A 23849-nucleotide genomic window follows, 5' to 3' on the forward strand; every position below is an offset into this window, starting at 1 on the left:
GGGTAAAGCAGGAAAGAAGGGAAAAGGCGTGGATGGTGTGCCCTCCCCTCAGCTGGGGCTCAGCTCGGCCCCCCAGGAACGAATGAGCAGAGAGAGGCAAGCTTCCCCTCCTGGCTGAGAGCCAACTTATCTGCTACTTTGTTTGCTTTGGCCACCCTCTTGGTCAACAGGGAAGAAGGCAGGGAAGGTGGTTTGTGGAGCCACCACAGAGCAGGGGTCACTATCCAGGTGTTTCACTGCGGGTTAAGAGTGTCCAGATACTTAGCAGGGGTGGTTCTGGGGACTGGCTCCTGCCCCAGTCCAGTCTAGGGAGGTGTCAACTGTGCCCGCTAAAAAAATATGGCCGTGGACATCTGGCAAAATGGCACACTAGGCAGACACACTACATGGACCCTCTACAACAAAGACATGAAAGACAAAATAAAAGAGACAAAGATTCTAATTCTGGTACAATGAACTTCAGAAGAAAGGTTAGGAGATAATGAAGTGCTTGCTGGGAGGAGAGGCCAGCCGAGAAGGGAAGGTGAGAGAGGGGGACTGACTGGTCAGCAGCTGACTGGCGGGCGGATGGACTCAGCTTCATCATCTTATGAGCAGCTTGGCAGCAGAGGGAAGCCTGGCAGAGTAGATTTGTGCGGGGTTACAGAAAAGGAACAATCTCTTCTCCCCACCCTACCCAGAACTCCCATGCTTCCCTGGTGACCAGAAGTGTGGCCAGCTCCCACCCTCACCCACCTTCAGCGCAGACCCTGCTCTTTGGGAGTTTGGAGCCATGAAGTGGGAAGCCAAGCCAGCATGAGATGGGGGCCAGCTGTGCCCCTTTTGTCTGTCTCTTTGGTGCCTTGGATTCAGGTGGGCTCCGCTCCAGCCCTACAAAAGGCAGAGCCACCAGACCAACATTGAACCAGTCATGCTGCCCCCAACTTCCCTGTGGTCCTAACAAACACTGAAACCACCTCTATCAAGAGCCCCCCAAACTACTTCCAGACTGAGTGTCCTAAGCATAGATAACACTGAGGTCACTAGGAACTCCACCTAGAGCCAGTAACTCTGCTGTCACATCCCTCCCACAACCACCTCATGAGCTCCTTGAATTGCAGAAGCCCCCCAGAGATTTCTCCCTTCCAGGTCCAACAACTGCAACAAATACAAATACAACACCCTCACAATACCCTCAGGAAGAAACAAGAATGAATGGCTCAAACAAATGAGGAAGATGCAGAGACAGAAAACATGGCTGAGGAAGAAAACTTGATAGAACTAACTGAAAAACAATTCAAAAAGAATGATAATATTGTAATACCTTCAAAGGATTGATAGAAAGATTGAGGAAAGCAGGAAGAACACAATAAAATTTTTAGAAGAATTCAGGAAAACACAAGAACAAACAAAGTGAATACAAATTTTGAAAAAATATCAAACCTTCCATTAGAAATCCAGAAGATTAATACTAAGATCTCAGAAATGGACAATGCATTGAAAGGGCAAAGGAGTCGATGTGAAGCAATGGAGGCCTGAATTTGTGAACTTGAAGATAAATCTCTCAAAACTAGTATGCTAGAAGAATGATCAGAGAGAAAAGAAAGAAAAAATCTGCAGAAAGCCTAAGAGTTATGTGGAACACCATGAAGAGAAACAACTTACAGGTCATCGGAATTTCAGAAATGGAAGAGATAAAAACAGAGAAAACTGACAAAGAGTTGTTGAAAGAAATATTTCCTAACATCATGAAAGACAAGAAGATAAGCATACAAGAAGCTGAACCCCAAATAAGATAGATCCCAAAAGAAAGTCACCATGACATATTATAATCAAGTTTCCCAAAATCAAAGAGAGCAGTTCGGGGGGGAAAAATGAAATGTTACCTATAAAGGAGATCCAATAAGATTAAGCTCTGATTTCTCAGCAGAAATCAGGCAGACAAGAAAGCAATGGAATAGCATACACAAAAATCTTAAAGAAAAAAACTGCCAACCAAGGACCATATATACCCAGCAAAGCAGTCCATCAAGTACATTGGCGAAATTAGGACATTTCCTGATAAACAAATTAAAGGAATTTGTAATGACCAGACCAACTTTGCCAAAAACAAACAAACAAACAAAAAGCTAAAGAGTGTTCTTTGGACTGAGAACCAACAAGAACAGACAACAACCTGAGATTACCATTCATGACACCACCACCCAGCACCACCCAAAACACAATCCAGATATAGAAATATTTCAAATAAAACAAAGCTACAAGACTGAAAATAGGGAACCGGAGATATCAATGTAAAATGAAGTCAATTACAAAGCAAAATGAGGGAATAAAGTAGATCCAGAACTTCCAAATGGCAAGGAAGTCAAGTTGATTTCAAGATAAAACCGACTGTTTTAAGTAGGGGGAAAAATTAATAAATTACAGGAAAACTTCAAAGAAAAATAATACACCAGCACATAAAAATTAAAAGAGAAGAAAATCAGAAAGATTTCATAAACATGAAAACAACACAAAAGAAAACCCACAAACAAAATGAACTCAGAAAATTATGTAGAACGAAGAATCCAGCAGCACTGCAAAAAGAAAAAAATTACCCTTCTTAGGAGCCATTCCTCTTGTTGCTCAAGCCAAAGTCTCGTTCACATATCCCTTATCTGTCCACAAATCTTGTTGGCTAGTCCTCCAAAATCTACTCAGAAGGTGACCTTTTCTCCCTTAGGCAGTGGGATGACCATAACGGCCTCCTTGCTGACCTCCTCTTCTTGCCTCCCCAATCCTTCCTCTACCCGGCTAGGCTGCTAGAGTGTTCAGAAAACTTAATATAAGATCATGTCCCACTCCTATTAAAACCCTCCAATCATGTCCTGTTGCACTTGAAATAAAATCTATTCTAGAGGGTACTGACCTTCAGCTCTAACACAATGGCGCCTTCCAAGAAGCTCTTCATAGGAGGGAACTGGAAAGTGAACAGGTGAAAGAAGGCTTTAGGGGAACTCATTACCACTCTGAATGTGGCCAAGGTGCCGGCCGATCGGGAGGTTGTCTGTGCACCCCCTTTCTGCCTACCTACATCGACTTCGCCAGGCAGAAGCTAAGATCCCAAGATTGCTGTGGCTGCTCAGAACTGCTACAAAGTAACTAGTGGGGCCTTCACTGGTGGAGCCACCTGGGTAGTCCTGGGGCACTGGGAAAGAAGGCGTGTCTTTGGAGAGTCAGATGAGCTGATTGGACAGAAAGTGGCCCATGCCCTGGCCGAGGGACTCAAGAGTAATCCCCTGCATTGGGAAGAAGCTAGATGAGAGGGAAGCTGGCATCACTGAAAAGGTCGTTTTCCAGCAAACCAAGGTCATCTCAGATAATGTGACCGTCTGGAGCAAGGTCGTCTTGGCTTATGAGCCTGTGTGGGCCATTGGTACTGGCAAGACTGCGACACCCCAACAGGCCCAGAAGTACATGAAAAGCTCAGGGGTGGCTCAAGTCCAATGTCTCTGATGCAGTGGCTCAAAGTACTCATTTGTTGTTGTTGTTATGTGCCGTGGAGTCGGTTCCGACCCATAGCGACCCTATACAGGGTTTCCGAGGCTGTAAATCTTTGCGGGAGCAGAACGCCACATCTTTCTCCCACGGAACAGCTGGTAGTTTCGAACTGTTGGTCTTAAGGTTCGCAGCCTGATTCGTAACCATTACGCTACCAGAGCTCCTTCATTTATGGAGGCTCTGTGACTAGAGCCACCTGCAGGGTGGTGCGTCCCTCAAGCCCGAATTTGTGGACATCATCAATACCAAACAATAAACCCCATCCATCTCCTGACCCCTTCCTCCTGAGCCAGAGACTAGGCAGCCCAGAAGCCTATAACTGCCCCACCACCACCACCACGTCCTTCTGATGGCTTGACCTGCCCCTCTCCTGGCCTAATCCAAACTGTACCTTCCTTTAGGTTACACCTTCCCTTATAATGGTTGGGACCAGGCCAATCACTTCTCCACTTACTGATAATGGTTGGAACCAAACATGTGGCTTCTCATTGGCTGAGAGGTGGAAGGGGTGGAGCTTGTCCATTGATTTCCCCCCCACAGTCCCCAGTGAGGATGGGAGAGAAAGCATCCTTTTCTTCCCCTCTCACACCAGAGATTAGGCGTGCTACCCTCACCTGTGATTCCAGCACCTGTGTGTGTTGTTTATGTGAGCTGTCCCATATGTGGAGGAAATAAACATTGGGCACTAAAAAAAAAAAAAAATCTATTCTAGAAAAAAATTTTAAAAACATCCTTGAAACGGGGGTGGGGGGAATTGGGTTGGGTTGGGGGGCAGGTTTGCACTTGCAGGGTATACCCTTTGGTTGGTTGATGATGCATGGAGGGGATTGTAACCATGGCAATGAAACAATATACGATAGAATGAATGTAAAACTAATGTTCTCCCATGTAAACTATCACATAATTCACAATAAAACATTAAACAAAAAACCATCGTCTGACAGGGCTGGCTGGACCCAAAGCTGAGGTTCCCTAGGTAATCCTCCTCAGCTAAACAAACAAACAAACCCACTACCAGCAAGTGGGTTGGGACTCCTGGCAACCCCAGGTGGTAGAGTAAATCTGCTCCATGGTGTGTTCTTGCCTTTGTCTTTATAGAAGCAGATGAGCAGAGCCTTTTCTTCCACAGAACCATTGGATTCAAACCACAAACCCTAAATTGTCATTGTTGTTAAGAGCTGTTGAGTCAGTTCTGACTCCTAGTGACCCTGAATAGTTCCCAATACGCAACTGGTGAGTCTGAACCATCGATGACCTTGTGATTAGCAGTCCAGTGCTTATCCTACAGTGCCACACCGGGACTCCAAACATTCATGAAGTGCATTGGCTGAGTATTGAACCTGGATCCCTTGCATGGGAGGTGAGATGAGTAACGGGGTGAAAATCGTTTGAGCTCCCCAGGGGACATCTCCTCAGCCCAAGAGAGGAGAATGTTTTCAAAGTTTTCAGTGTGTCACTGCAGACACACACCTTCAGACATTTCTTCCAGTCCTCCTCCTGCCCACAGCTAAAGAACTCCCCAGTCCCACCACACAGTTACCTCACTACCTGCTGAAAAGGCAGTTGTGGGCACAACACTGTAACAAGCACTTTCTCCGCCTAGCTCAGTTAATCCTCACACACCCTGGGAGCAAGGTACTCAAATGAAGAAACGGTGTTGGGGTGGACTAGTGTTCTACTGAAAGTCACACAACTCCAGGAAGCAGGAGTCAAAACTCTACGGCATTTCAGCCCCACGAGGGCAGGTATGTCCAGTACCTAGAGCAGTGGTCAGCCCAGGAGCATACAGTGAAATGCATGACTGAAGTCCAGAGAGAATGAACCCCAGGTAAGCACATTAACATCCATGCTACCAAAGCTGCTCCCAGCCCTCAGTCCCCAAGAACTCAGCACTGGGCCAGGGCCTGGGTGAAGGTTGAGGTGGTGGTTCAGGTCATAGAGAACTTGACATCCCTGCCCTGGAGGGGCTCTGTGTGGAAAGGAACTATCTCTAATGCCCCCCTAGTTTATATTCTGAGTTTCCTGCTTTGATCAACTTAAATAAACATTATATTTTCTACCAGGTCTTTTATATATACACATACATTTAATTCTAAGGAGTTTCCTAGGTCCCAAGGAGTCCTGATGTAGGACAAGCACTGGACTGCTAACTGCAAGGTCAGTGGTTCAAACACACCAGCTGCTCCTTGGAAACCCTACAGGGTCTCTATGAGCTAGAACTGACCTGACAGCACTTATCAACTAGGACCCAAGGTTGCAAAAACAACCAGTGTCTTCTCCAAGGTTTCAGATTCTCCTGCTAAAATAAAGGCCACCCTCTTTTAAGCCAGGACTCTAGAACATCAACCCTCCCCACACACACTCCTCCACCCCTTCCAAGGCTGGCAAGGTGAGGTAAAGTCTAGGGCTCGTCATCACTGGGATACCCCTGTCCCCAGAAATGACGTTCCCTCCCAGTAGGGGGTTCCCTGATAGATTACGTGTTGTGTGCATCGCCTGAGCTCCTCCGTTGCCAAGCAACATGCTTCTGTTGTGTTCCTATTATGCCTATTTCCATAGCAACCACAAAGGGGAGCTCTGTGGGTAGGCCCCTTGCCAGGGAATTCCCCTTCCTCTTCCTTCTCTCCACAGTCCCCTTTTCTGGACTCAGAGGAAAGAAAGTTAGCTGCTAAAAGGGTAATCACAGCTTTTGAAACTTTCAATTCCAGAAAGGAAATGAAGTTTGCATTCTCTTTTGAAACGGACTACTGCTGTCCCCACACCTACGCTGCTCACTGCCATCCAGTCACTTTGGATTCACAGAGATCCTGTAGGCAGAGGAGAACCGCTCCCTAGGGTTTCAGAGACTTTGGATCTTTATGGAAGCAAATTGCCTAATTTTTCTCCCTTCGGATCAGCTAGTGGATCAGATTCACTTAACCCACTGTGCCACCAAGGCTCTTTATGACATCCCCCAGAAGGGCCCCTGTTCGTGGAATCCTTAGAAACAGAAATGAGTGTTAAGCCCTTCTCTGAGCCCTCTGGAATGTCCCAGACCCCGACTCCACTCCATACAGTTACCAGCTCAGACATCTGAATCAAGACTCTCTCCACCCACTTCCATTTAGCTTGGTCACCTTAACATCCCTTATCTTCCCCAAGATAAACCTATGGGATGCAAACATTGCCTAAGCAATTCTTAAAACTCCAAATTCTTAGCCCAAATCCAAAATATGAAGTTAAACTCTTCTTCCAGCTCAGCCTCAAGCTTGAAACTTCAAGTAAAGAAAACCTGTAAATCCTTCTGCTACACCCAGTCCCTAGTGAAACCTTCAGCCCCAAACAAAACCCAAGTAAAAAGCTGGTTAGAGAACAAGAGATGCAAGGTTCAGAAAACAAGACTCTGGGATGAAAGAAGAAAGGAAAAAAAAAAAAAAAAAAGAGAGAGAAGGAAAGAAGAAAATCTGTATAGAGCATGTGTACACAGAGATGGATGGATTTTATCGGGGTCTTTATCTTGGTTACCATATCATTTAGTTATGCAGAATATTACCATTAAGAGAAACCGGGTCAGATGTATGATTTCTTACAACTGCATGTTCATCTACCATTGTTGTTGTTAAGTGCCATCAAGTCAATTCTAACCCACAGCAACCCTGTATAGGGTTTCCAAGGAGCAGCTGGTGAACTTGAACCGCCGACCTTGCAGTTCAAACAGCTTTGCAGCCTGGTGCATTAACCCACAGCGCCACACCAGGACTCCATAATCTCTATAAAAATGTCATTTAAAAAGAGCCTGCCTACCTACCAGTATCAACTGCTCTGAAAGGGATTCCATTAGAATGTCCTGGGTGGAGTGGGAGAAAACTTAGAACAAAACTCAAAAGTCATAAACACCAGGTTTACTGGTCAGAAAGACTTCTGCCTTGGGCACCCTTCAGGTCTGGTACTGAACTCACTGTTGGAGCTACAGGTTAATAGGCTGCACCTCAAGGTCAGTTTAAACTGCGAGGTCTGCAGTTCAAACCCACCAGCCGCTCCTCAGAAACCCTAGACAGGGTGTCTATGGATCCGAACCGACTCAACAGTACTTAACAAGCAGATACACGGCCAAACCACAGAATGGTCAACCACTCAATATTAAAAAGGCACCATTTACCTAACGTAAGGACAAATTTAGAAGGGGGAAAAGGAGAAATGGAGGCAAGAATCCCAAGCAGGAAGTGGGATGAGTGATGTTACTTGGAGGCGATTGCAATCATTGAGGTGAAATGATGGATATGATTTATGGAATGTAAAACTGATGATCTGCTCTGTAAACCTTCACTCGATTCACAATTAAAAAAAAAAATTTTAAAAAGAGTGTGCAGGCAATAAACAGGGAAGGGAAGTGGGCAAGAACAGGGGAGGGAGACACATGGGTCTTCATTGGATTCCAAGTGACAATGGGAGGTGACCCAGAGGTTGGAGAGATGTGTATGCAAGAAAGTAAGAGGAAATGTGGAGCAGGGATTAGGGAAAAGAAGCAAAACCATTACTGAATGACACGAGGGAGGGAGGGAAGGAGAAAAGAGGAGCCCAGAGCTGCACTGGGGACTGAGTTGTAAACAGCCACCGAGGGAGGGCAGAAATGAACAGAGCAGCCAACGCCCCAGCCAGCCTGTTCCCCAGCACCCTGGCGGGCGCAGGCAGACAGGCAGAGGCGAAAGGCGAGGGGTACCGCAGATTCCTCTCTCTAGGAATCTGCCTTCTTCCCTTCCTTTCCAACTTCCTCCGCCTTGCCCCCAATTTTCTGGGAAAAGGGAGCCCCTCCCTCCTCAGCTGCCCCAAATCCAGTCTGCAGAACTCAGGCTGAGCAGGGCAGGAAGGGCCTCGGCTGCCCAGAGCCTGAGTCACCACATAGTTGAGGTTCCTGTCACCCAAAGTCCGCCTTTGCTACACCCAGTGCCCTCTGCCCGCCCCAGGACATGGACTGCTCAGTCTGACCCCTACCTTAGGTTCTTCCTTAAGGCCTCCCATCTGCTGGGAGCCTATAAGTAAACCTCAAAGCCCAACACACTGGGTCCAGCCAGCCACTCAGAAGGGGACCTGGGCCTATGTCCCTGAGCAGTCAGTCCCTTCTTCTCTGTGGCTTCGTTTCCTCATGGTAAAAGACAGACAGGATGACTGGAGAAGGGCTCTCAGTCATCCCAGCTGGCTGTCGTTCTTTCTGGAAGTCTGAGACTCACTGGAGAATGGGAGCAGAGGTGTGTGCTAAGTCGTCCTAGCGGCAGAAAGTGGGTGGGGTAGGGCAGGGTCGGGTGCCAGCACTGCCACCACATGGCAGCCAACACCCTGGGCAACTGGGTGACTCAGGTCTCACATGGAAGGGCGCTGGCAGGAAAGCACCCTGAGTCAGGGGAAGTTCGGATCTCCCTGAAGGGCTGGCCAGGGCCCCGCTGAAAGCAACTGTCCTTCCAATCCCAGGGAAGGCCCCAGTGCCTTTGATGGACACCCTCCAGGAATCAGACTGCTTCGGCCACCTGCAGCTGACCTTGGCAGCCCATTCTCCTCAGTCCTCAATTCCAAAGCCCTGCCTAGCCTGTGCTGGCTCCCTTGACCGGGCCATGTTCCCCCTCGGCTCTGCCCATCCTCACTATCCGCCCCCGTCCTGGCAGAGACAGCCAGAGGATTGCAAAAGGGCTGAGCCAGCGCAGAGGCCCTCACATGACAGCTGTTCCTGCTGAGAAGGGGAGGGGGCAGCTGGAAGTAGGGGGAGGCACATTCCATGGGAGATCTGATGAGAAATAGCCCCCAGGCCTGACTCACCACGCATACACTGCCCATTATGCAAAGGTGGTGGGGTCCACAGGCTCCCCTTGGAGCCCTGAGGAGATCAGGAAGGAGAAAGCAAAGAACCCAGAATCATCAAAAGGTCCAAGGGTCACCAAGGTGGCTGTAGGCACAGAAACAGTACCACCTGTCCAAGGTATTCTCTCAGATTTGAGGGAATCAAGTGCTACTCCCTTGCATCCTCTGTCTGATTTTCCTTACTCCACTCATCCCTTGGGTGCGGAACTGTGGGGACACCCCAGCAATTTCACAAGAGGAAAACTGCAGCCTCCCGTGGGAGCTGAGCCAGGCTACTTTGAGCAGACAGACAAGAGCAGGTGGCACTTTCTCTAACCTTTCCGGAGTGCCAGTCTTTTTGCTCTAGGGCCCTAGAAGGAAAGGGAGTACAGGGTGGGCACCCCAGAATGAAATTCATACGAAAGACCTCGTCAGCTGGGGAAGTGACAGTATGCTGCGGGTGGAAGGAAAGCTATGGGTTCTCAAGACAAAGTGTGCTGGTTGCCATGAAAACCAGTGTTCATTTCAGAAATGACTGTGTAGAGCCCCTCATTCCTCTCCCTCCAACATTCTGGACCCGTCCCCCACCCTTCCCAGAGGGAAGTCGCCCGTTTAGGGCATGCGGGCAGCTGGTATGATACCAGCAACTGTCCAGCTACAGATCAAAGCAGGGCATCAAGATGAAAACAAACTGATGGCAATATAGGGCGTTTTTTTGGCGAACACTGATGACTTTAGTCTTTAACTTTGTAGTAACTCAAGCAGAAATGCCAACAAAACGAAAATACCTGCTTTTAACCTAAAAACGAAATTAGGTCTCAGGCCCTGAGATTGTGCCCCTCAGTTTACACCCAATTCCTCAGGACCATAACCCTTGTTCTCAGCCTTGGCCCTGCTAACACATGCTGGTTCCCGGGCACTGGGGGTGCCAGCTCTAGGTGGCATGCAGGCTGCACAAGGTTCCCAGGCACACCAGAAAAACTGCGTGGCAACCGCAGACGAGGTCCGAGCGCGGGCTCTGATTGGCTGTGTGTGATGTAGGCTCTGCCCAGGAGCTGTCAGTATCCTGGTTTGGGAGGATCCAGGCTCCAAGCCGGATCTCAGAATTCTTGTCCTGAGACTGGGAGAGTGAAAAGCCCAAGCAATGGATGCTGGTGACTCAGGCCTCCCCAGGGCAGGGAGGGACGAATCAACTCCAGATGTGCTTCCCCTTCAAGCCAGTCCTACAGCTGCCATTGTTAACCACTTCCCTACCATTCAGCACCCAGAGACCACAAACCACATGGGCCTCGCCTTCTCTTCTGCTACACGTACTGCCCCTCCCAGATGCTCAAGTCAGGCCAGGTGTCAGGTGCCCACCAAACCACTCTGCACCAAGCCGCTGGAGCTCCGGGCACAGGAAGCAAGATGGGCCATGAGTCACCCTTCCTGCAGCCTAGAGGACAACCTGGGGGTGGAGGTCCCTACCCCCTATCCCAGACCACATGGACTCCAAGGCCCACCCAGCTGCTCCCCACTAAATCCCAGCTATAAGAAGCCCACCCTTTTCCATGTTGGGCCCCACTACTCCCAGCCCCGAACTTTACCCTACTTAACACAACCTGGGCTCTCCTGCCTAAATCTGCAGCCACTGAGATTTAAGGGACACCAAAAGGGAAGTGAAAATCACACAAGCAAAGGGGGAGTAGTGGTGGGAGACTGGATGGAAGGTGGGTCTTGACAGATTCAGTGAGGTCCAGCAACAGGCACAGGGTATGACCCAAGTCAGTACACACACCACTTTGGAACCTCAGTGGGGATGGTGTTTGTATTCACCTCAAAGTCTGAGCACGTACCAATCTGGCCTCAACCACCTGCCTTCCAACACACATCTACCTCTGCCCCACCTCTTCACAGAACACCAAATGTTAGTACAGGTACCCCAGCAGAGATTACATCCCTGCCCCCTAGACCACCAGCCCCTCGTCTGCTCTTGACAAGGTCATTTTCTTCCCCTCCCAAGCCACCAGCTACCCATCTATACCTGAACTAGAGGATGAGGCAGCAGAGAACCACACAAACCAGAACCCGGGGCTGTTTCCTGCCTGCCTCAAACCCTGAAAAAAAAAAAAAAAAATCAACCAGAGGTTTCCAGGTTTCCATCTTACCGAAGCTGCGAAATTCTATAGAGGGAGGGCAGTGCTCTTTGGAAGAGACCACTAGAGTAGGGGTAGGAGATTATCCCAAAGAGGAACACTTGTGACAGCTGGCTTGAGCAGGGTATTAGATGAGCATGGGGTTGCGCTCCCTTCTAGCAGAGCGCCAGTACAGACTTCAGAGTGACCACCACTGGGCTCCAAACCCCGCTGCCAGCACTTAGGATGTGTTAGATCAGTTACTTCAATGAGATCTTGACACCCCGCTTTCTTGTCTGTCAATTAGGGCTGCCATCACAGCTGACTGGCAGTTTGGTTAGAGACCACGGGCCACTGTCTGTTCTGAGTACCAGGTCTTCCTGCTTGCTACAATATTTATGACCCCTGGATAACGCCACCTACATCCACCTCATGGGGCAGGTGTAGAAAAGAACATCTAGCCCCTTTGCACACAGTAATTCATACCTGTGGAAGGTCTGGAGTCTAGTCCCCGGAATGAAGTAGTTACAAGACTCCTATCTCCCCTCTACCCTCATCGGAGAGAGGCCCCTACTGCTGCCCTTTTGAAGGCTTCTTTTTCCTGCAAACGGAGGGATCGCAGGTACTGCCGACCTAGCAAACCCCGTTTCACAAATCTACTCCACTCGCTCAGAAGAAGCCATCATTCACAAAGGAGGCAGGAAATGGAAAGACTCAATGTTCAGTTCCCTTTAATGACCCCCATCTCCCTGAGGGGCAGACGCAGGCAGCCAGGTGATGAACGAACGACATGGTGTTTACTTGAAGACCTTGCCCTGGTTGAAGCTTTTGCCCACGTGCTGGAAGGCTCCCTCCCAGGAAAAGTACTCTCGCACCAGCGTCTGGGTCTCCTCACTGCCAGGATCCAGCTTCCGCCACGTGTAGGACTCGTAGTCCACCTGCCAATCTGGACTCAGCTATGGAGAGAAGGGCAGGAAATGAAACATGCCATCTGGCTCTGAGATTCATGCCTGTGCAGCTTCCAGCTCAGGGTCCCTGCCCTGTGAAGTGCTCACTGCCCCTGCCGGAGCACATTCCCTGAATGTCCTAAGGGCCTGTCAGAGCTTCCAGGAGCCTCACCACCAATCCCCAACACCCTGCTGCTCACCGGGAAGGCAAGCTCTTGGCCTCTGAAGACCCAGACTCCAGAGATGGAGCTGCTGTTGTTGGTTCCAAAGAGGATGACACTGGCAAAGGCATTCTTCCTCAGCTTGTCCAATCGCTGGAACATTCCTGAAAGGGCAAGGGAGAACATGAAGCCACTGGAACGGTCCCCCACGCGGAAACTTTGCCCCTTGGTCCCTCCCTCTTCCTAAGACCCTCGCCCTTCTCACCTGTGATGAGGTTGCAGCTCATGAAGGTCTGGGTGAGCTCCTCAGGGAAGCGGTATTCAGAATACCACAAAGACCAGCCATCCTTATCAAAGTGTTCCCAGAAATAAGGCAGTGCCACAGAGACCGTGTCCTCATTGGAGTACTTGCGCTTAAATTCGTCCAACACAAAAGTACTGATAGGAGGGGAGAAACGCAAACACAAGAAGACAAAGTCAGACTGAGGAAACAAAGGGGGGCAGGCCTCAGGAAGAGAAGCTAAGGGTCTTTCTATTGGTCACTGGGCTGGTAGATGCATATAACCTTATGAAGAACCAAAGTGAAGGGTTATGAAGAGGGTGGGCATAGACTCCCTCTAAACATCCCCACAGCCAGCACACAAGGGCCTAGGCAAGAGGTGGGTGGGCCCAAGGAAAGCCTGCATGGGACCTACTCTAGGAAGGGCATGGCTGACTGCTGCCCCCCAGTGGAGATGCAGAGTGAGAACGCCTGCCATTCCTGGCCAGCCCCTCCTGGGCTGTTTTCCATGAGTCACATTGGGTACCAGCACTCTCCCGTTTTCCCTAGGAGGGCCTCTTCTACTTACACTTGCTTTGCTATCATGGAACAGCAATGCCTCCACCCCAAATCAGCTTACACCCCTGTTTTCTAGTTCCTCTCCACCCAGACGTTTGCGTTGATGGATGCTGACAAACCCATACTCAAGCAACCTTGGAAGGCAAAGCCATCATTGCACATGTGTGTTCTTTCCGATTAAGAAGACAGCAATGCTGGCAAACACGAACTAATAGACTGATCAACTTCCCATTGGCTTTTCTTTGATTTTCCAAAGGTGAGGTTATCTAGGTTCGTCTTATCACTTTTCAAGTGCAGAATGTGAGACACAAAACATCTGAATGTCTGAATCCTTTTCTGTCTGGACTACACAGTAACCACTACCTAAGCACTTCACAGACTTGCCTAAGGTTACACCGTGGCAGATCCTAGCTCCTCCCCAAATATGTTCACTACAGGCACCTCACTGGAGGAGCTATAGTTAAAACCTTATCCCCCACACACAAAATAAGTGCAACTGGGGGTTTTCCCTTCATACCCCTCAGATTTGAACTTTTATTATTTATGACCATGCATTCTTTAGTTTTTCCTGAGCAGCTCCTGAAACAAGTTGAAAGCCTTAAAGAGACTAGAAATTAAATAATGATCCCAGGGAAAGTAAATTTTTGGCAGCTAGCATCACAGTTAACACAACAGACATTAACACACATTCCTCAAAGATGTAAGACTCCGCAAAGCTTAATAAAGACTAGAAGTCAAGTGCCCCATTTATTCTCTGCCCAGAGTACCAAAACCAAATCAAACCCACGCAATCTGAGTCCATTCCAACTCACAGTGACCCTATAGGGCAGTATAAAATTGCCCCTAAGATTTCCGAGGCTCTAAATCTTGACGAGAACAGAGAGCTTCATCTTTCTCCCATAGAGAGGCCGGGGCATTCAAACTGCTGACCCTGTGGCTAGCAGCCCACTGTGTCATCTTCAGTAGCAGCAGCAGCAGCAATGTTCCTTTCAAGGTAGTCTTCCTGACATAGCAGTTAAGTACCTGGGAGTAGGTCATCCTCCAAGTGTGTCCCAAATGCAGAAGAAGCAGCGGTTACAATGCAAAGGGTCAAATGAGTGGGCCAAAAAAAAGGAGAGAAAAGCAAACTGCCCAGAGAAAATATGATTCTCATAGTGCCTGAAACCCAATAAAACAGCTCGCTGCAGTGCCCAGAGACCTGCCCCCACCCCATCTTCACACTGCACAGCTCCCTGGTTCCTAGTCTTTCTTCCAAGAAACCCACTATTTACTGAAAGGAAAATGCAGACAGCCACACCCCGCTAATTCCGTCTCCTTAGTGGTTGAACTCCGCTAGTTTTGGAAACTGTGAACAAGGCAAAATGCTGCAGAGCTGCAGTCAGCATCCTGTCTTTAGTGAACAATTTTTTACACATATCTGCTTTATCAAAACTAGTCACAAAATGATACGACCCCTCCAAAAGGAGGATCCAAAGCAGGAGAAAACCGATGCAGGGCTCTCAGGGCCTTCTCCAGGCACCTCTTGCTGCATTACTTCCAACAAACCACAAACGCTCAAAAGCAGGTTCCAGACCAACTGATCCCCACACCCGGTTCTGCCCCTGCCGGTTTTATGTGCTGGAAACACGGGCGTTTCAGTTCCCTTAAACGCTACCTGTATGAAGGGACTCCGTCCGTAGAAAAATATCACTACCTTTTCATTCCGTTTTCCCACAAACTTTCTGAAGCCACCTCGTATTTGGAACTTGCTTTTGATTCCCAAAATTCACCCAATTCTTAACGATAAATTACCTGCAACTAAGATATACCTTTTAATTTAGTATACCCACAGCCACCGAGTCAACTGTAACTACACAACAGGCAGAGCAGAATTTGCTCCAAGTCTCTACCTTGACAAGAGCAGAAGGTTTCTTCTTTCTCCTACAGAGTGGCTGGTAGGTTTGAACTGCCTACGTTGTGGTTAGCAGCCCAATGTGTAACCCAATGTGCCACCAAGGCTCTTGAATTTAGTGTGGACAATCCAAAATCCTGGGTCCTGACTTGGAGGATGCAACAAGGGGGCACACCCACTCTTCCGGGGCCTTACCTCTTGGGCAGGTGAGCAAAGGGGTCCTTGGCCTTTGGTTCAGCAGCAAGTGCCTGCTCACATTCGTCCAGCTCCTCTTCAGGGGCAGCAGCCGCGGCCTTCTTCTCTTCTTTCCGCTCAGCCTGGGCCTTCTGCTTCTCCTCCCGCTGACCTTTCTCTTTCCGTGGGGTGTCCTTCTTAGGTTGACTCTCAGCAAACTTTTTAGCTAGTGCAGAGGGAGAGAGCAAAGTGGAAGCCCTGCTCCTCACTCCTCTTCCACATCCTTCCAACCAAGGCAGCAAAGCAAGCAGAGCGAGCGGGAAATGAAGGCTGGGACAACCTTCTGCTTCTAGACTGCCCTGTCACAGGTTCGTGGTTTGTCCATCAAGAATGACACACCCCGCAGCAACAAATATGTGTGTGTAAAAAGTAAGTCTCCCCAAACACTGTTATCATTACATGGGACATTCCCATACTCCATGGGGCCACGTAATCTAAGAACAAGACAGGAAGGAAAAGTAGACCCTGCTGTGTGTGGGGCCACTGCAGCGTGACCTCACACAAGCTCCTCTCCCACCCTCAGACTTACCATCGAACTGAGCCATCTTCTCACAGAGCTTCACCTCCCCTAAGACAGCCCGGAACTGGGGCTGGTTAATGCAGGTGAGGAACCAGCGGTTGGTATTGGGGAAGGCCTGACGAAAAGAAGGCTCTAGGACCTGCCAGGAGGTAACGAGGAGAGAAACCAAGTCAGTGGAGGAAAAGACCCTGAAGACATCCTAGGGAGAGAGCCCCAGCCCCATTCACCATTCCCTCACCCCTGTCCGGACAGCAGCCCCCCAGAACACCAGTAGACATTGAGGACTGTGTTGCCATTAGCTCCTGTTGGGTCTATTTGGACTCCTAGGAACCCCAGAAGGCACAGTAACACTACCCCACGAAGTCTGCCACTGTAAGTAATCCTTACAGCATGCAGTCCTGGTGGGGCGCTTCAGGAGAATGCACTGAGCGGCAAGGTTCCATGTGAACTGCAAGGCTGGCAGTTCAAACCTACCAAGCACTCCTCGGAAACCCTATACAGGGTCGCTATGAGTTGGAACCTACTCAATGGCACTTTGCCATTTGCAATAAGCCATTTCATGCCTAGCACCTTTAATCTTTTAAATTCCACATATTAATAATAATAAAAAGGGGGGGGGAACCAACAGAGATTTGATTCATCAACTTTTTTTTTTTTGGTCACTATTCTCAACTTCAAAAAGTAAAGAATACCCAATAATAAAAAAAGCATCCGTTTCCAAGTCAAGAACAACCCTGTAAATCCTTCACTTCATGAAAACTCCCTGTGGTCATCATTTTGCTGAGATCGAAGGGAGAAAAAAAACCTCAAGCCATTGAGATTGTGGTTCTGGAGAGCTTGGGCTCAAACTCCGCTCCACCACAGCCTAGTTGTATGTCTCCTCACTCACAGAACAGACTTGCTAAGCTGGCTCTGTCACACAAACCGAAAACACCCTCTGACAGCAAGTCAATTTCTATTCAGTGACCCCATCAGAAAAGGAGAACTGCCCCACAGATTTCCAAGCAGAATGCCACATCTTTGTCCCAAGGAGCAGCTGGTGAGCTGGAATCGCCAACCTTCGGGTTAACTGCTGAGCACTTAACCACTGTACCACCAGATAACCCTTTTCAGCGCTGTTAGCTCGTTACAGGTATCCCTCGGGGTTATTGTGGGTTCAGTTCCAGACGACCAGGATAAATGAATACCACAATAAAGCGAGTCCCACAGATATTTTGGTTTCCCAGTGCATGTCAAAGTTAGGCGGACACGACTGCAGTCAATCAAGCAAACGACAGTATTATGAAAAAGTCTGAGAATTACAAAATGTGACCCAGAGACAAAGTGAGCACCTGCTGCTGGAAACACGATGCCGCTAAGACTTGCTGGACTCAGGGCTGCCACAAACCTTCTATGCCGTATCCGAGACACGCAATGAAGTCGAGCGCAATAAAACGTGGTGTGCCAGTTTTACTATGAACCAGCATCAGTTCCAGATAGGAGTCCTGGTGTGGCACTGGGGGTCATTGTGCTGGGCTCCAAAGTCAGTTTGAACCACAAAGTTGGAGGTTCAAGCTCACCAGCCACTCCTCAAAAACCCTATGGTTTTGGTCACTGTGGGTTTAAACCAACTTGACAGCTCTTAGCAGGTATTATCTCCATCATCTTTGTTAACTGAACATCCTCTAGAGGGATTACCACTCCAATTTGATATCTTTCAAAAGTAAAACACCACACACACATGTGCCCACAGCTACTAAGGGATGAAACCAAGACCTAAGCTAGACCTCCAGGAGACAGTGACACTGAAGCTGCCACACCTGCCTGTCACCTCCCAAAGCATAATCAGGTTTCCCAAGAAATACAGTGACAAAGTAAGCACCTTAGCTGCCACACAACTTCTGAGGAAAGGGAAGGAGAGCAGAGTCCGAGAACTGAATTCAGGGAAGTCCAACTGACCAAGAGAGACTAGCTGCTCCCGCATGTCCTCAGCAGAACCCTGTCCTGGCTTTGGAGCCCTACCTACCCCTTTGCCAACTGGACTTTTAAACTATACGTCACCTGTTTGTAGAGCCACAACAGGGTACAGACAACTGTGATGTCAGCCAGGGTCACACGTTCGCCCACCAGGAAAGTCCTCGTTTTCAAGTGAGCATCTAGCAGTCCCAGAATTCGTCTCACCTCCTCCTTGGCATTCTCTGTGGCCTATTGGATGTAAACAGACAGACAGTGGACCCCAATCCCTTTGTGCCCCCACACATACTGCCAGAAGGAAGGGAGCTATGTTGCTTCCTGAGTCCCGACTCACGCCCACCCTTTTCCAATGGAGTCAGATTCTGCGATTATTTCAATCAACTTCTCAGTGTTAATGTCTGCAGGGGGCAGCCTGGCCTCATTTCCCGATGTATCCATTAGGGTTCTAGACCCTGGGCTTCCAGAGGAACTTAAGAGTCCATCTGGTCTAACCACGTTGTCATTTGGTATAAACTTCCTCCAGCAGAAATCTCCCCTGACTACCCAAGACACCGATATTCCCTGCACCAGGTCTAACAAGAACCCCGATGCCTCAATAGTCTACTGTGCTCACTGCCCACGCAGTCTTTGGGAATCCTTTCCTCAACCTGTTTTACTTTTAACTTTCTGACACTTGGGAGCCCCTGGCTTCTCCCCCCAAGTCCCAAGGCTCACCTGCTTGTTGTGATGCATGATGCCCAAGGTGGGGAACACCCAGGTACTGGCTGGGGGGACTATGTCGCTGTCAGCAAAGCTCACCCACTGCACCACCTGAGCTGCTGTCTCGGGAGTACTGCCCCGTAGCTCCTCATTGCTCACTGCAGAGGCAGACCACACAGCTCAGGAACTGGGGGTCACACCAACACCAGCCCAGCACTGTCTACTGGAGCTCACCCTCTGCTGCCACACCCCTCACCTCCACAGCCTCCCATCCAACCCCCAGCGCCCCTGCAAATTACCATAGTAAGCAATGGCATTGCTTTCAAAGACGCAGAATCCATCATCACCCTCAAACGCTGGAACCTAGGAACAAAGCAATCCAAAGACAAAGTTAAATCCACTAGCCTGTTCCAGGAACTACATTGTTTGCAGGTAAGTTTTTTATATGTGTGAATGTTGTTACATGCTGTCGAGTCAATTCTGACTTACAGTGACCCTGTATAGGGTTTCCAAAGAACAGCTGGTAATTCTGAACCAGCAACTTTGGTTAAGTTCAATGTGTACAGGAGTTCTGATATGGTGCTGTAGGATAATCACTGAGCTGCTAACTCCGAGGTTGGCGGTCCAAATTCACCAGCTGCTCCTAGGAAAAACCCTACACAGACAGGGGCCACTGAGCTGAAACCAATGCAACAGCACTTAACTCAAGCATCAAAAACATTTGAGCAACATGGGGTAACCAGCTATTGGAGTTCTGGTGGTGCTGTGGACTGATGCACTGGACTGCGAAGCTGGTTTGAATGATTAGGTCTGCAGTTCAAGTTCACCAGCTGCTCCTCAGAAACTCTATATCGGGTTGCTATGGGTTGGAACTGACTCAAGGTGCTTAACAACCCAAGTGACTTGAATATTATTTGTACAAAGTCCTTCAACAGATTACAAGTAAAAGACTAGAGACCAAATCTGACATCTAAGTCTCCCCCACTCATTATATGGTACCACCCACAGAGCACTTGATCTCTTCTACCCACAGCAAGGAGTCCCTGTGTGGCACTGCACTGCAAGGTCAGTTTGAACAGCAACGACAGCGGTTCAAACCCACCAGCTGCTCCTCAGAAACACTATGGGCCAGAACCAATTCGATGGCACTTAACCACCTGTTGCACGATGAGCCACCTAACTTGGGGCAAGAACCCCACTCAGAGCAGATACTTAATATGTTAAGTGACATCAAGTCAGTACCACCTTGCAGTTAGCAGTCCAGGGATTATCCTTCAGGACTCCTATAAGCACTTAATCATAAGGAGGTTGCTGTTAAGTGCTGTCGAGTCGATTCCAACCCATAGCGACCCTGTATAGGGTTTCCGAGGAGCAGCTGGTAAGCTTGAACCGCCGTCCTTGCAGTCTGGCGCATTAGCTTGCAGCGCCACACCAATTCTTGATATAGTTAACCTAAAAACAACAGGTCATTCTCTTCCCCGCAGACAAAACAATCAGCCTATGAATTTTAGGGTCTCGTGATTTCTTACAACTCCAGGTGGGTCTCAAAATAAAAATGTCTGAAGCCACTACAACGTAAAGAAAAAAACCCAGGAAGCTTTCTTGTAAGGATGAAGATTTTCCTCCAAGGCCTGGGGGGATGGGGGGATTCTCCAAAACATGCTCTCTCCACTTCCATACTCACCTTGCCAGCAGGAAATTTGCGGAGAAATTCAGGGGTGCGGTTGGTTTGGCCAAAGTGGAAGTGGGGTGGTGCGGAGAGCACGCGGACCTGAGCCCCGCTGTACTGAGCAGCAATGAGGGCCTTGAAGGCTCTCCAGTTTTCAGGATATGTGTACAGGGTCTGTGGGAGAAAGCAGGAGGGGGAAAAAAGAATTGGAGTAGAAAGCCGAAGTCCTACACGCACCTCCCAGAATCACTGCCCTCCGAGTAACTACCATCTGTGCAACTCACTTTTACTCTAGCTGGCGAACCAAATGCTTTAGGACCTGGAAATTCCATGCACAGAACTGCACACCAACTGCTAAATAAAGCTTGGTGACAGATCTGACCTTTCCTAAGGACACCTCCAGACGCGTTCTCTTCCTTCAAATGAATCTCCAAGAAACCCAGCGCGTGTAGCTGACTTTGACGCCTGCTGACAAACACAGCCCCTCCCTCTCCATCCTAGAACCCTTCTTTCATTGATTGCTGGCTGCCGGGCGCCTGCCTACTCTACTGCGGCGCCGCTCTCCCCTCCACAAGCGAGATCACCCCAGTCTCTACGGCGCACACACACCCACCCAAGGATGTGCACAAGTCCCCTCGGACCTGCCCCGGGGACAGCGAATGGCAGCCCCTCGACCCAAATCAAGTCTTCCCGCTAAAGAGCCTCCCTCGGCGGTCCCGCAACCAGTTCCCCGCTGCTCCGGATCCTCCTTCCACGAAGCTAGACATCAGAGACCAGCTGGTCTGACTCCACAGTCCACAGCTTTCTTTCGTTCTCAAACTCCCCTTGAGACAACCCTCAACCGTGACCAGCCGTGTCTGCCCACCACAAAGACCCTCTCCTCGTCACCCTGTCTCCCACTGCAGCCCCCACAAAACGGCCGCCAAAGTTCCGCCCGCAGACCCGGGTCTCCTGCCTTCAGTCCTCAACGAACACGAACTTTCTTTCAAGACCCCCGAAAGCCCGGAGCCGACATCTCTTTTCTGCTCTACCCACGACCCTTCCACCTCTGGCCTCCGAGATCCCCAGCCTCAGTTCCCCTCTGGGCTCCGGGAGCCCCACTCTCCACCAGTAAGGTGTCCAAACCCCAGGTCCGTTCTCCACTCGACTCCAAAACCCCTCTGGCGCCCACTGAACACACTCGGACAGAGGATGGCGGCGGATAGGGTGCGCTGGCTCTCCAGAGCCGGCAAACTTACCCCAGCCGCCATGGTGATTCCGCAGAGAAAGGGGGTGGGGCGCTCGGAGCTGCCGCAAAGTACGCCGCCACGGGGAAAAAGGGGGAGGGCAAGGGGAGCGCCGCGGAGAAACAGCAGCCGGAAAGCAAGGACGACACAGACGGCCTACGCACGACAGTTCGGAATCCAGCCGCGGCTGAATTGGCAAAAGGGGGTGGGGCCTACAGGCCGGCCCGGAAAGGCTGGCGCCTGCGCACTAGAACACCATTGGTTGGTCAGTCGCTCAGATGTGACCAATCGCTGCCCCGCTAGGGCGTGGAAAAGGCTGAGGGAGGGACACCGGTGAGAAGCGCGCGGCTGGAAAAGTTGCTCTTTCCCAGCTACGTGGCACTGTTGGGAGCCAGAGGCGTCCCCCTGCAAACCCTGGAAGGAGGGACTCTGCCAGAGTCCCATGATTGTGACACGGGTGCAAGTAACAGCTCCCGTGCGGAGGTGGCAGTTTCTAAAAAGGGGCCTCAGTCTAACAGGGACCCAAGTCTGAAATCACCTGTAAATTGAGCTTTGCTCTCTTTAGATCATCTTGTAGCTCGGGGATGCTCCAGCCTGCGTCAGGGGAGGAGCTGAGAGAACCAGGAGACGGGGCTCTAACTCTGGGTAATTACCTTCTGTCGGATGGGTTGCCCTTTACCTCTTTCAAAATCTTTTACCCAATTTTAGAATAGGATGAACTCCTCAATGAGACAGTGGATAAAAAAATGAACTGAAATCGCGGGTCCTGTCGTGGTCCGTAAACCTTAGAGGCAGCAGATGAAATGTTGAGGCAAACGTGTTTCTTCTCACAAGGACTGTACCACCACCCTGCCAGGCACCTCACTGTCTTGGCTCCCTGCAAGCTGTGATGACCGGTATGATGGAAACAGGCTATTGAGTTGGTCAGAGAAGGCCCCTCTGAGAAGGGCATCTAAGTTTCCAGAGGGGAGAGGAGGAAAGGGCGTTTTGGGTGGAATGAGAGTTACCACCAGGTGGCAATTCAAGAACACTGCAGAGCACCTGCATTAAACTAGCAGCTTTATTGCCCATGAGCCCCCGTGGTTTCACTTGAAGAGTTGTCTGAGTGCTTGAGGGAGGAAAACCTGTAAGAAGTGGTGGAGCTCAGGGAACAGGCCCTGGGCATCCTGGAGCGGGGTCACGGTGAGAGTCTGGTCCACTTCAGAGGCGGAGACCACAAAGGTCAGGAGGGGCTCAGCCTCTGGCCTCTGCTCCCCACAGCTCAGTCCTCTCAGCTCCTGAGTCACCTGCGCCTCAGTCCCCAGCCACTCTGCTCCCGTGACAGCACCACCGCCACCACCTTCCTTGGTTCGCTGCTGTAAGCGTCTCCGGGCACGCCGTCGCCCCTGCCACACTCGGTGCCACAAGGCACAGCGCCAGCTCACTGAGGAACGTGCTGCCCCCTGGCCTGTCTCGCCCTGTGCCCTTCCTTGGGCTGCATCAGATCTCTTGGGCCCCTGCTCTGCCAGGACGACATGGCCCGGTTGGTCCCCATCTCCAGTTATCAGGGACAGCTCCCCTGGCTGCCCAGGGCTCGGCATGGCCCAGTCCTGCACTAGCTCGCCCACCTCTACAACCATTTCTTCCACCCCGTCTTCACTGTGGTCCCCTCCACAGCCCTGCTGCTCTCCCTTCCCTGCCTCACAGCTCCATTTCGGTGTGTCCTGTTTCAATCTTTTGCTTGTCCCTCTCTGGGGAGACTCACCAGCCCCACCTCCCTCTGCCCGGGCTCTCTTGGTTCCCTGCTCTATGTGGCACCCCAATGCTTCCCTTAACAACTGGACCAGGGCCGCAGTGAGCTGGGGAAAGGGAGCTGGCGGTAAGGGGACCGGTGTGGCCGACAGCAGGGAGCTGGGGGAGCTGGGCTGCACTAGGGGGAGCAGCCCCCAGTCCCGCCCCCGGGAGGAGCGCTGCTGGTACTGAAGACTTCCGCAGTAACCGGCTGCGGCTCGGCAACAGTTCTGGAGCCGCCCGGCTACCCGGCTGGTCACGTTGGCTGCCACATTGTGACTCAGGTCAAAGGGGTCCTGGAGATTCAGGGGGCCGAGGCGTAGACCCCCCCAGAGAGTAGCGGGCAGGCCTCCTGCTATGGGCAATGCCTGGCCCTCCCGCAGAGACAGCAGAGAGCCACGTAGATCCCAGCAAGAAACACAGGAGAAGAACTGGGCTAGCAGGGAACCTGGCAGGGAAGGACGGAGAAAAGAGGTCACGTAAAGGAGCTCTGGTAGCGT

General features: G+C 50.3%; 2 protein-coding genes and 1 pseudogene across 2 annotated transcripts in view; 1 reads left to right on the forward strand and 2 right to left on the reverse strand.

Annotated features, from left to right (window-relative positions):
- Nucleotides 1–2903: 2903 nt before the first annotated feature.
- Nucleotides 2904–10363, forward strand: LOC102825580 (annotated as a pseudogene).
- Nucleotides 10364–12155: 1792 nt separating this feature from the next.
- Nucleotides 12156–21750, reverse strand: EEF1G (eukaryotic translation elongation factor 1 gamma). Its single transcript, XM_006875008.1, has 10 exons — nt 21592–21750; nt 20369–20527; nt 18984–19047; nt 18700–18842; nt 18073–18216; nt 16042–16171; nt 15474–15678; nt 12815–12987; nt 12589–12713; nt 12156–12397 (listed from the first exon to the last, which is right to left on the reverse strand). The coding sequence occupies exons 1-10, from the start codon at nt 21601–21603 to the stop codon at nt 12239–12241; spliced, it is 1314 nt and encodes a 437-aa protein (XP_006875070.1). The 5' UTR covers nt 21604–21750; the 3' UTR covers nt 12156–12238.
- Nucleotides 21751–22664: 914 nt separating this feature from the next.
- The window catches only part of TUT1 (terminal uridylyl transferase 1, U6 snRNA-specific), a 19450-nt gene continuing 18265 nt past the window's right edge, over nt 22665–23849 (reverse strand). The window contains exon 10 of the mRNA XM_006875055.1: nt 22665–23797. Coding sequence (XP_006875117.1) covers nt 22665–23797 — 1133 coding nt within the window. The remainder of the gene's footprint in view (nt 23798–23849) is intronic.

This window comes from Chrysochloris asiatica, unplaced genomic scaffold (assembly GCF_000296735.1).
Source record: "Chrysochloris asiatica unplaced genomic scaffold, ChrAsi1.0 scaffold00310, whole genome shotgun sequence".
Lineage (NCBI taxonomy): Eukaryota > Metazoa > Chordata > Mammalia > Afrosoricida > Chrysochloridae > Chrysochloris > Chrysochloris asiatica.

Bases quoted from the DNA above. Each gene is read 5' to 3' on its own strand.
- EEF1G (XM_006875008.1), bottom strand. The intron at 15,679-16,041 runs GTAAGTCTGAGG...CCTCTGCACTAG, and splicing joins GAAGATGGCTCAGTTCGATG to CTAAAAAGTTTGCTGAGAGT. The intron at 12,714-12,814 runs GTGAGAAGGGCG...TTGCCCTTTCAG, and splicing joins GAGCTGCAACCTCATCACAG to GAATGTTCCAGCGATTGGAC.